Source organism: Ammospiza caudacuta, chromosome 12, assembly GCF_027887145.1.
Source record: "Ammospiza caudacuta isolate bAmmCau1 chromosome 12, bAmmCau1.pri, whole genome shotgun sequence".
In the NCBI taxonomy this organism is placed as follows: domain Eukaryota; kingdom Metazoa; phylum Chordata; class Aves; order Passeriformes; family Passerellidae; genus Ammospiza; species Ammospiza caudacuta.
The window spans coordinates 21769618-21782700 of NC_080604.1; the positions used below are offsets into that span (position 1 = coordinate 21769618).

A 13083-nucleotide genomic window follows, 5' to 3' on the forward strand; every position below is an offset into this window, starting at 1 on the left:
GGACACTGACACAGGATGGAAATTCCACCCTCCAATCCTTTTTTCCCCACAAACAGAAGCACATTACAGAGTAATTCTGTAATCCTCTGTGCAATTTATGTGAAACCTGCTCACTTCAACACCTCCTGAATCTGTTTGGGCTCAGGCTAATCAATTTACATGCCATAAACATCTCTGTTAGGGAGTTTGGAAATAAATGTTATGAATAGTGAGCTGGTGAAGAGAGTAATTAACTGTCTAACCTGCTGGCAAGAGACCTGGCTGTACCTGCCTTTTTCTGATGAAATATTCGAGTTGGAATTGCATCCAAGCACCTCTCCAGTGCTGTTTGTTGCTCAGGAATATTCTGCCAACAGATGGTATTTGTCTAAAATAACACCTTCAAATTGATTTCTGTTCCTTGTTTTCTTGGGTTTTTGCTGGGTTTTGGGTTTTTCCTTTGGAGCAGAATGTGTTCAGGGTAGATGGAGTTTCTGGCTTTGGCAGTGTTGGGGACACTCTGTGTGTCCTGCTGCCTGCTCCTGTCCCTGCAGGTGTCACCTCGGTCAGTGGTGGCACAGGTGGCAGTGCCACTCCCTGTGGGTGTGTGCAGTGCAGTGGTGGCACAGGTGGCAGTGCCACTCCCTGTGGGTGTGTGCAGTGCAGTGGTGGCACAGGTGGCAGTGCCACTCCCTGTGGGTGTGTGCAGTGCAGTGGTGGGGATCATTTCCCAGCACTGATGCTGCTGGTGCCCAGTCCTGCAGAGGGACGTGCAGCTGTGTCACAGCCCTGGCCAGGCTGGGCCTGTCTGAGCCCAGGCTCTGTGACCCACGGAGGAGCTGAGGGTGCCCCCATCCCTGGAACTGCCCCAGTGCCCCCGTGCCCAGCTGGCAGCAGCCCTGCCATGTGCTGCAGGAGTGGATCTTGTTTGTTTGGTTCCCTCGTTAAATTCTGCAATCTCTCATTGCTCATGTCAGCCCTGAGCAGCACAAACACCTTTAATGATCTCAACTTGCAGCATGAAGTGGAAGGGGACTTTTCAAAGGCCATGTGCTGGTTGCTGCTGCTCCAGGGGGAGTGAGGCTGAAACAACCAGATCCTGTACAACTGGGACTGAGCTGGAATGGGGAGTGTGGCTGAAACCCCCAGTCCTGCACAGCAATGTGAGAGTGATTTCTGTCTGAGAGGGGTGTCAGCAGTGTGGGGTTGGTGTCTGCAGAGGCCAGTGTGGGGTTTGTGTCTGCAGGGCACTCCAGGCACCCGTGCTGTTCCCTGTTCGGGGTCTCCTTTCCCACCTCCCCTTGTTGGTCACTCTGGGAGGAGGTGGCAGCTGAACATCCCCGTCCCTGTGAGTGCTGAGAGCCTGGCACTGCCTGCCAGCCCTGGGGCACTCAGCAGGGCTGCAGGGACTGCAGCTGCCCCAGGTTCCAGTGGCACATCAGGGGCTGGCACCTGCCAGCGGTGCCAAGAGCCTGGTGACAATTACAGCAGCCAAGCCTTGCTGCTTTGTCTCCATTTGTGTTGATCAAATCTGCAAGCAAACTCCTTTAATAAACTGCGTGAGCAGCTCTGGGAGCTCTTGGCTTCGAGCTGCTTCTGTAGATCCCCAACATGACCCAGCTGTGTTTGCAAAATGAAATTCTGGTCCCACACGGATGCCAGTGCCGAGGGTGGTGGAGCAGAAATTATGACAGATGTGTCAGATTGTGCCTGTTTGCTTCAGGGAGCAGAGAGAAATTCCACAAAGCTGATTGAGAGCTCTGCTCACATCAGCCCGTGTGAGCAGCCCTCAGAGCTGCAGTGTTTGAGCAGGGCACAGAGTTCCTGACAGGCCACATGTGTGGAGTGGGTCAGAAATAATCTATTAAATGTCCTTGAGCACTGATTTCTGCAGCAGGGCTGTAATATCAGAGGTGTGATGTGGAATTCAGAGTGTCCCCAGCTAGTTGTTCACAGGATGGACAATAATGGCTGGACATTGGGGCTGGGAGCACCTGGGACAGTGGGAGGTGTCCCTGCCATGCCAGGGTGGCACTGGGTGGGATTTGATGTCCAAGCCAGTTTGGGATTCTGGGATAATTCAGATTTTCCCTCATTCTAAGCCACTTTAGGATAAAAAGTTGTCTTGGATTAGCTCTGCTTTCAGAAGATAGTTTTGCCCTAACCTATCCATTTAAAGAGACAAGAGCTGTGTGTTATAAATACACATTTGGAAGCATATGCTCTTTTTTCAATTAAGAAAATATTATGCAGGGGCTGCAGGATGAATACTGAAGATGCATGGTCCACCCCCTTCCATTAGTGAGAAGACAACACAAAGCTGTAGGCAGATATAAAAGCATTAAAATAATTAATTTTCCATTTTATTGTGCGTCAACAGAAATGCATAATAATAAGCATTTTTGCAAAAACTGTGGATTAAGCATTTTTCCCTCCATCAGTGGTGTGCTGGCAATGTCCTTGCTTTAATGTAGAACAAATGGCCCTTGGATCTCATTAAAGATGGTGCTCTGAGAGTTCTCAGTGCTGCTGGGGCAGAGCAGCAGGGCTGCTGGAAAAAGGTGACAAAAGACAAAGGAGGAGTAGAAATGAAAGGGAAATAAAGAGGGTTGAGAATTGATTCTTGTGGGAACCCCAAAGAGGAGGTGGGAGAGAGCTCTGCCCCTCCTGGGGTGACAGAGCAGTGCTGGGGTGGCTCTGGGAGGAGCAGGGAGCACCCAGGGACTGGGCTGGGACTGTGCTGGGGACCCCATGGAGGGGCTGGGATGATGGGATGGGATAATGGGGTCCATGGGATGGGATGGCATGGCATGAAATGGGATTGAGGGGAAGGGATTATAGGATATTGGGATGGAATTTTGGGATGGGATGGGATGATAGGATGGCATGGCATGGCATGGAATAATGGGATGGGAAGGAATGGGATAATGGGATGAGATGGAGCATTGTGAGTTCCCACTGCAGCTGGAGCAGCATTCTCTCTGGCTTATCACCACTGTTATCTCTTCAGGGGTTTCAGTTGATATTTTGCAGAAGACTCTGCCGAGGATGTGTTATTGACATATTCTTAGCTTAAAACCATTATCACGGTAAATCCCTGGATTTAGAAGCTAATTACAAGACATTAATAGCTGAGCCTGAAGAGCTAAGTCATGCAAATATTGCTGTCTGCAAAGTGGAATATACACAAATGTCTGAAGTGCTGAGTTAGGAGCTGCAGTCTGGAGGTGGCAATAAATCTGAGCCCAGTCCTCGCTGCTGGCTGCTGTGTGTCCCTGAAATTAATGGCACCATCATTATGAAAGTGGGATCAGGGAACGTGGCTATTTTCTTCCCTGAGTAGGTTAATTACCACTAATGTAATTATTTTTGTACTGATTTTTATTTTAATCAAACATTGCACGAAACAATTAAGTTCAGAACAAATAGCTTATTGTGGAAATGTTTGTGGCGGAGGGAAGCAAAGCAGCAATGTTTGAATTATCCCCAGATATTGAGTTACTTTATTCATTAACATGAACAATTACATTAGGCCTTATGAGACAGACTAAGCATTTCTTGTTAATGTTTGTTCTATAGTGAACATAATGAGAATGTATATTGGGAGTGGATGCAGTGGAGGCATTCAGGAGCTGGGGATGGGTGGGAGCAGGGAGAGCATCCTTCCTTCCCAGGGATGCAGGGATCCAATCCCTCTCTTCAGGAGCAGACCTCTAGAATATCTCTCATTATTGAGGGATTATTTTTACAGCATTCACAGAAAGACTCTTGGTACTCCAGTGTGAGCAGAGTGTGACAACTTCAGGGTTTGTGTTTTCACAAATATGAAATGAAGATGATACAGGATCTATTTTGATTTAAATTAGGAAAGTGCAAGTTAATTCTTCAATTTAAGACTTGCCCATCCAAGTCTTCCTCTCTGTATGAATAATTAAGGCAGCTGATCCAAGAAACTCATCTGAGAACTTTGACTGCTTGTAGGGAAAATCATGGAGCTTGTCAGCACTTAAGTGACCTAAGGAAAAATAGCTGAAATGTTGTTTTTGATGACACTCATTCACATCTATGCCAGGGGGTCAGGTTATATGTTTGGAAAGGACACACACAGAGCAGCTGCTGGAGCCACTGAGGTGCTGCTGGGCTGGTACCTGGTGCTGGGAATGCCAGGGCCTTCCAGGCTTCCAGTCTGGGGCTCCAGTGCTAAACCTTCCTTGTTCTTGGCGGCTGGGGAGTGGCTTTAGTGAGGCACATTTGAAATGATTTGTGAGTCCAGTTTTCCACAGTCCTTGGGAGCCTTTGTTGCCTGCCTTGGGGTTCAAGACTCTGCAGACTGCCGAGTAAGTGAGACTTTCCCTGTATTTAATGTAATCATTTATCATTTGCATTCCCAGAAGCACATGCGGTATTTCAAAAGCTGAATGTGACTTTGAAATTAAATATTATCTAATTGTTGCTTTTTTCAGTGATGACCATTTTCTTTGTCCTTCATATTTCTCTCCTGGCTTGTGTGGCAGAGCCTCCCCCATTCTCACTGATCCCATGCCCTATAGAAACACATTCCCACCTCATTTCACACCTTCTCCTGGTCAGTAGCAGTTCCAGGAGGGGAGGTCTCTGCTCTGTCTCGGTAAGAAGCCCCAAGGTTTGTGAGAAGCAGCCTTGCAAGTCTAAGTCCTGCCTTCCCTTGAGGTTTGCAGTGTTGTTATAATGCTCATGTGGTTTATCCATGCTTGGATGTCATTCCCTCAGACTTAGCGAGCAATAGAAATGGGGAATGGAGGCAGTGAGCACAGTTAGGGCTCACACAGAGGCCCCAGGGTGTGGCTTTGGGACTGTGCCCGTGGGAACTTTATCCACTCAGGGTTTGTGTGTTGGGGCTCCCCTGAGTTCCCTCCCTTCATTCCCAGCTCAGTCTGTGGCTGCCAGCCCTAACCCTGACCCTGTGTGTGTCCCTGTCCCACAGATGGAGGAGATGCAGTGGGGCGGCAGGGTGTGGGCCGTGCCTCCCTCGGTGTGCAGCCAGGCCTAAACCAGCCCTAAGCCAGGCCTAACCCTGACCTGTTTGTCCCATCCCACAGATCAGGAGATGCAGTGGGTGTGTTCTGTGTGTATGCAGCCAGCCCTAACCCAGGCCTAACCCCGAGCCTGTTTGTCCCTTCCCCAGATTGAGGAGATGCAGTGGGGTGTGTTCTGTGTGTATGCAGCCAGCCCTAACCCCACCCTAACCCTGACCCTGTTTGTCCCTTCCCACAGATCAAGGAGATGCAGTGGGGTGTGTTCTGTGTGTATGCAGCCAGCCCTAAGCCAGGCCTAACCCTGAGCCTGTTTGTCCCTTCCCCAGATTGAGGAGATGCAGTGGGGTGTGTTCTGTGTGTATGCAGCCAGCCCTAAGCCAGGCCTAACCCTGAGCCTGTTTGTCCCTTCCCCAGATTGAGGAGATGCAGTGGGGCGGGGATGTGTGTTCTGTGCCCCCCTCGGTGTGCAGCCAGCCCTAAGCCAGGCCTAACCCCAAGCCTGTTTGTCCCTTCCCCAGATTGAGGAGATGCAGTGGGGCGGGGGCGTGCGCGCCGTGCCCCCCTCGGTGTGCAGCCAGCCGTGCCGGCCGGGCGAGAGGAAGAAGATGGTGAAGGGCATGCCGTGCTGCTGGCACTGCGAGCTGTGTGACGGGTACCAGTACCAGGCCGATGAGGTCACCTGCCTGCTGTGCTCCTACAACGAGCGGCCCAACGAGAACCGCACCGGCTGCCGCTCCATCCCCATCATCAAGCTGGAGTGGCACTCGCCCTGGGCCGTCATCCCCGTCTTCCTGGCCATGCTGGGCATCGTGGCCACCATCTTCGTGGTGGCCACCTTCATCCGCTACAACGACACGCCGATCGTGCGCGCCTCGGGCCGCGAGCTCAGCTACGTGCTGCTGACGGGCATCTTCCTGTGCTACATCATCACCTTCCTGATGATCGCCAAGCCCGACGTGGCCGTCTGCTCCTTCCGCAGGATCTTCCTGGGGCTGGGCATGTGCATCAGCTACGCGGCGCTGCTCACCAAGACCAACCGCATCTACCGCATCTTCGAGCAGGGCAAGAAGTCGGTGACGGCGCCGCGGCTCATCAGCCCCACCTCGCAGCTGGCCATCGCCTCCAGCCTCATCTCCGTCCAGCTCCTGGGCGTCTTCATCTGGTTCGCGGTGGACCCGCCCAACATCATCGTGGATTACGATGAGCAGAAAACTATGAACCCCGAGCAGGCGCGAGGAGTGCTCAAGTGTGACATTACGGATCTACAAATCATTTGTTCCTTGGGCTATAGCATTCTGCTCATGGTGACGTGCACTGTGTATGCCATCAAGACTCGGGGGGTCCCGGAGAATTTTAATGAAGCCAAACCCATTGGATTCACTATGTACACTACCTGTATAGTATGGCTTGCCTTCATTCCAATATTTTTTGGCACTGCCCAGTCAGCAGAAAAGGTAGGTGAGAGTGCCCAGGATCCGCTGTGCTTGCAGCCACGTGCTGGTGCTCAGATTTCCGTGGATTTCCAGCTGAGCTCTCCAGCCGCTCGTTCCTGACTCAGGGCAATCTGTGGCACTGTTTTCCTTCCCCGTTTAGCTCGTGGGCCATTCATTTAAAGAACTGGCAAATGATCAATAGCAATCACGTTAGCCATTAGTTTTATTGTTGCACCTTTTTCAATTGTTTCTTTACAGGAGGATAAGTGGGAATTAGCTGTCATATTACCCACAAAGAGACATCTCCTAACTAAATCACTTTGAATACAAGATGTAAGCAGGAGAACTGTCAAAAAAATACCCAGGTGGGCTCCTGTGCCTCTGGAGCTGAGGGCAGTGTGGAGTGTGATGAGTGCTCTGCTCACAAACAGCTCCAGGACACATTTACACTACGGTGTAAAGGGCCTGTCCTGAGCTCCAGGGGCTGGGCCCAGCGGCTCCAGCTGATGCTCCATGATGCAGATTCACCTTTACTTCTCCCTGGAGAAAAGCTGTCATTTCAGAGGGATTTGGCAAACACCACCACGTCCAGTATTTAGAGAGCAGTGGTGATACTGGGCTGTCCCGAACTGCTGTCAGTCTGTTTTACCCCTCCACCCCAGCCCAGCCTGTGTCCCCATGTCCCTGTGTTCCTGTCCCCGTGTCCCTGTCCCCACGTCCCCACAGGGCTGTGCAGCTCCTGAGCTCTGTGACCAGGCTCGGTGCCCAGCCCCTGCTCCTGGGGCTGTCCCCTCCTGCCCTGCCCTGCCCAGGGCTGTGCTGCAGGAGCTTTGATGCTTTTCCTCCTATTCTGGCACTCCTTTTGGGTGGGGGTGCAGGGATTGTGCTTTTTGGTGCTTGCCACTGATTTCCTGTCAGATATTCCCTCTGGAAAATATTGTGCCTTAGCTGAGGAACGCACGTCTGCTGAAATGGAAATTGCACCTGCTGGAAAGTCTCATGCAGCACGATCCCTTCAGCTGAGCAATGGGGTTATATATAACACTGGGGTTCCAGGGGATGGGTTTATTTTATTCTATCTATAAATACAAGCAAAATGTTGTTGGGTGGAAGGCATATTGTAAACACCTGCCTTGTTCAGGGCAGAGAATAACACCTCCAACAACAAAAAACCAAACCCTGAGCAAAGTGCTGCAGGTGATTCATAAAAGGTGAATAATTCAAGCAGGAGCTGCTGCAGCAGGTGGAGGAAGGCCAGAAATCTGAGATTCTCCAGGATGAAGATGAGCCATGAGGAGCAGGAGAGGTGGAACGTGGTAAAAGCAGATATCAGACATTTTTACAGCTTGAGTTCACTCACCCTGTTTCTCTGTCCACATCAGAAATGGAGAGAAGGTGTGGCTGGCTGTGATTTATGCCTCAGCTCTGATTTATGGGCTGTGTTATCCTGTACTGTGTGTCCTGCTCTCCCTTCCTGGGCACTGTGCAGCTCTGGGCTGTGTTATCCTGGATGGATTGTGTATCCTGAAAATGCTGTGCCAGCTCTGGGGCAGGGTTTGTGCTGTCCCTGCTCGGACAGGTGCTTCCTTTAGAGTGTATTTGATGGAAAGCCACTGTGGCTTTCAGCTGAAGGAGGGGAAGTTTAGACTGGATATCTGGAAGGAATTCTACCCTGTGAGGGTGGGGAGGCCCAGGGTGCCCAGGGAAGCTGAATATTCCCCCAAAATCTCATTTTCTCAGATGGAGACAGAGATGTCATTGTTATGTTTTCATGTTTCAGAGAGGTTCTGCTGCCTCAGAGCTCTGATTGCTTTTATTTAGTAATTGTGCTGAGATTAAACAAATGCATTGCTGGATGTTTGCAAGCCAGGGAGAGCTGTCAGAGTGCTCCTGAAATACATCCTGCCAGTGGGGCTCTTCTCCTGAATGATCTTCAGGGCTTTTATAAAGTTCAAAAAGTTCTAGCTGTGCCTCTGAGTGAGGGGTGACTGCTGTTCAGCCACTGTGGTTGCCCTGCCTGGGAGTTTTGCTCTTCCCGCAGTGATGAGAAATGGGGAAAAGGTGAAATACGGAAAAGAGCTGTCACCTTCCATCAGCTTGTTTCTGCATAACTTTCAGTTGTAAACTGTTGGGGTTTTCTGGGGGGGTTTGTAGGTTTTGTAATGAAATTTGAGGTGCCTAATCCCATCAGCTCTTCCACCTTCCTTCTTGTTTCTCTATTTTTTTCAGTGCCCCTTTTATTCAAATCAATAAGCAGGGCAAGTCAGGCATATTTGGCAGCAACACTTTTACTTATTGTGTTGAGTGTTCCATAAATACTATAATTTGAAGGCACATGCAAAATGGCTCCTTGTTCAGATTAAATAATGTCACATTAGCACAGGAGCACTTCAGTCTCCGTTCTATTTTTTGGTGGAACTAAGTTACCCTTCAATTCTGTGTAACACAAATACCAATTAGCCAGGTAGGACACACGTTTATTTTCTCTCTTGGGAAGGCTTGGGCTGACAGTTGCTATAGCAACTCTGCATGTGTGGATTTGGGAGTTAGGAGGAATTTAATGCAAGATTTGTTGGCGTTTCACACTGTGGGATGGTGGAGGAACCCAGGCTCTGAGGCTCCCAGGGAATGTGCCTGGCTCTGCCATGATTTGGGGCTCTCACAGGGACAGCTCTTGTGGATTGCAGCTTTTGTTTCAATCTTTTAAATTATTTTTGTTTAAAGGAGGATTCTGACACCAGGAATTTCTCATTGATGCACTTTCACTTCATTATCTGCATGTTCAGATGCTGAAGTTCCTAATTCCATCCAGCCTGGGCTGTGTCCCTGAGAGCAGCCTGGAATTTGGGGATCTGGCACTGCAGCTGTCCTGAGTGAAGCCTGAACTGAGGAGCAGCTTCAGCTCAGGCAGTTCTGACCTCCACGAGCTCTGGAGAGCCTCAAAGCACAGGGTACTCCAGAAAATCCACTTCTTTGGAGTACTGGAGTTCCACCTTTAATTGAGGAGAAATTAGGTGTTCTGTGAAATACTCAGTGGAATTTTTGGAAGGCTGATGACCTTCACTACAAAGGTGATCCTGGCCTAGGTTTTTATCAAGTTATACAACAACACTGCTGAAAAGTGTATTAAAACCCTTGTGGAAACCTCTGAGTGTCTGTGGGGTTTCAGTTCTAATTTCTGCAGAACTGAACAAAAACTTCAAGCACAGCTCCTGGGTAAAGTTCTCAGTGAGATTTCCTTTGTTACCTCCTGCACTCATTGGCCTGGTTCTGGAGTTGGCACTGGGGTTTGGGAAGGTTCTGGAGCTGGCACTGGGGTTTGGGAAGGTCCTGGGGTTAGCCCTGGAGTTGGGGAAGGTTCTGGAGCTGGCACTGGGGTTTGGGAAGGTTCTGGAGCTGGCACTGGGGTTTGGGAAGGTTCTGGAGCTGGCCCTGGGGTTTGGGAAGGTTCTGGGGTTGGCACTGGAGTTTGGGAAGGTTCTGGGGTTGGCACTGGGGTTTGGGAATAGATCTGGGGTTGGCACTGGAGTTTGGGAAGGTTCTGGAGTTGGCCCTGGAGTTTGGGGAAGGTTCTGGAGCTGGCACTGGGGTTTGGGAAGGTTCTGGAGCTGGCACTGGGGTTGCTGTGCCAGGGATGGCTGGGGAAGGAGCCCCTGCTCCTCACGTGGTGTCCTGGCAAAGCAAAGACATTTGGGAATGAACAGGTTCCCCAGAGTGCTGTAACCCCCAGCAGGGCTCTCTGGAAGGGGTTCCTGCCTCTGCTGGGTCCTGGCACGGATTCCCCCAGCACTGCCAGGCAAAGGGAGGCTGCAGGGCCGCTGAGGAGGCAGGTCTGGTCTGTGTGCAGCCAGGGCAGGCACTGACAGGCAGGGAGGAGCACACGTGCACACCCAGAGTGAAACAGGCGCTGATTGCAGTAATTAGATGCTCCTCAGAAGACCATAAATTAACGGTGATTATGATTCCTGGAAGAACAGAAGCAGAAGGTGCAGTAACGTGGCTCTGCTTTATCACATTTGCTGCATTGTAATGCTCCTTTAATGTTAATATGTACTTTTGTAGTAAAACCTAATTGCAAACACTGAGCAGGAGGAGCCCAGGGCCACAGTCGTGTTCCACATAATTACCTGGCAGGGGGGGCTCCCCCAGCCAGCAGTGCCACCAGCACAGCAGATGGGGCTGGCACAGGGCTGTGCACGGAGGGCAGAGCTGGTGATGAGCCCCAGCCCATGGACTGAAATGTTCGGTTATTGGAGAGCTCTCTGTGCCGTGGAGCAGCAGGACCAGGCTGGGTTTGCTGTGCAGGGAGGGCAGGGGATGAACCCCAAGCCATGGGATGAAATGTTTGGGTTTTAGGAGCAGCCAGGGAGCAGCAGGACTACACTGGGGTTTGCTGCTCTCTCGCAGGGGACACGGGCTCAGTTAAGCAGAAGTGGCTTCATCCCTGTCCCCAGGGGCTGCTCTGTCACCAGGGACCTTTTGAAGCCTCTGAGTGGCTGCTTTCATGTCTGACGTTGGCACTGAGGGATCTCTTTGCTGTGATAATTCCAGCCTTTTCCATTCCTGAGGAGACAGAAAAGGGAAATTGTTTGGAAGATGGGAACATAAATGGAGCCCAGAAGGGAGAGGGCATCACAGAGGTGGAAATCAGAGAATATCCTCAGCTGGGAGGGACCCAAAGGGATCCCCCAGCCCAGCCCCTGGCCCTGCCCAGACACCCCAAATCCCACCCTGGCATCCCTGGCAGGGCTGTCCAAAGGCTCCTGGAGCTGTGGGGCTGTGCCCATCCCTGGGCAGTTGCCAGCACCCTCTGGGGATCAACCTTTCCTAAAATCCAGCCTGAGGCTCCCTCCGTGGCACTGGGGCAGCCCTGGCAGCTGCACCAGCTCCTCCCCAGCTTTCTCCATCTCCACTGTGACCATTCTGCACCAGCCCCAGGTGCGGGCAGGCTCTGTGTGATGGAGCAGCAGATTTGGAAACATTTTGGTGCCATTCCACCTGTGAGCCTGGCCCGTGGCTCTCGGCATCACCAGCTCTGGGCAGCCCACAGCTGCCCCTGCCCTGGGCTCACCCTTTGTGTCACACAGGAGAAGTGGGGAAGGAAGGTCCCTTTTCCCCTGGGATTTCTGGTGCGTGCTTAACTGCCTCTGGCTAAAAAGCAACACAATCTTTAAAGGGAAAAACGTGTAGGTGTTTAATGCGTAGTGTTGACACGTACTTTTTTTGTTCCTTTTTTTTTTTTTTTTTGGAAAACGTAGCATTGCCAGGAGGGTTTTGCATCTGAAAAGCCAGCCCTGCTCGGGCCCTGGCAGCCCTATCAACAGTTCTTATCTGCAGCACGAGCTGACAGCCCCTCACCGGGAAATAATTACAGCTCCGTGGAGTCCAGGGCAGTAATTACTGTGTTGGTGAAACTTTGCTCTGTGCTTGCCTTGTGATATCTCTGAGTGTCAAACCCACTGGCCTGACGGCATCATTTCCTTGCACAGACCCTGCCCCGCTGCTGGGCAGGGCTGGGGGTTTCCAGCTGGCTGGATGGCTGGGGCAGCCCAGGAAAGCTCAGCCTTGCTAAACCCTGTGCTGGGATTAACGCTGAGAGGGGCTGGGGGTTTCCAGCTGGCTGGATGGCTGGGGCAGCCCAGGAAAGCTCAGCCTTGCCAAGCCCTGTGCTGGAATTAACGCTGAGAGGGGCTGGGGCAGCCCAGGAAAGCTCAGCCTTGCCAAGCCCTGTGCTGGGATTAACGCTGAGCGGGGTGGGCTGAGGCAGGCACCAATGGGAGCTGTGGCTGTGGGGTTATGGAACAGCTCCTCAAAGTCAGTCAGGAAGGAATCCATCACAGAATAAGTGACTGCAGACAGGGGAGGGTCAGTTTGTTTGAGTGTCCATGTTTGTGATCATGTATCACCACAGGAATGGTGAAACCACCCTTGGGTGCCCAGAGCCAGTGTGAATGTGGCACCTCAGGAGGTGATGAACATGGTGCTGCTGTGGGTTCATGGTGGCATTTGGTGATCCCACAGGTGATTCTGTGACTTTAATGAGTATTTTGCATTCCCTGTTTACTCAGGGTAAGTGGTGGTTCCCAGAGGCACTGACCCATCCCTGCAGCCCTGATCCCCTTCCATGTGCATGTTTGACGAGAGCCCCATCTCAGGGGGTGCTGTGGGGCACTCCCTGTGCCAGCCCTGCAGGATTGTCCCTGTGGGCTCAGCCGGAGCACAGGGGCTCTGCTGGGGCTGGGGATGGAGCTCAGGTGAGTCCTGCTGCAGAAATCCCCAGCTCCCATTGCTGCTGCTTTGTTTGGAGCGAGCTCCTCACCCTGCAGAGCATCCCAGGGCACACAGAGCCAGCCCAGCCCGATGTGAGAGAGCAGAGCTCAGCCAGGCTCTGCCCCTGTGTTGTACAAACACAATCTGCTGTTTGGAGCAGAAATAATGGCTGCTGATTCTGAGCTCATCAGCAGCAGAGCCTGGAGGGGCCCTTCAGTACAATGGCAGTTAGGCAGATGGTTCTCATTTCCGCGCTGAAGGTGGATGCTGGAGTCAGGCTTTGCTGTCATCGGGGCTTTCAGCAGCAGGAATTGGTCCTTGAGCACTCCTGGCAGCTCCTGTGAGTGGGTGATGAGAGCAAAGGGCCCCAGATGGAGCAGCGCTGC

The 13083-nt window shown here is 51.7% G+C and overlaps 1 protein-coding gene across 2 annotated transcripts in view; it reads left to right on the forward strand.

Moving 5' to 3' along the window:
* GRM7 (glutamate metabotropic receptor 7) overlaps positions 1 to 13083 on the forward strand; it is a 165802-nt gene that overhangs the window by 119579 nt on the left and 33140 nt on the right. For both annotated transcript variants that reach the window (XM_058812844.1, XM_058812843.1), the window contains exon 8: positions 5513 to 6448. In XM_058812844.1, coding sequence (XP_058668827.1) covers positions 5513 to 6448 — 936 coding nt within the window. The remainder of the gene's footprint in view (positions 1 to 5512; positions 6449 to 13083) is intronic.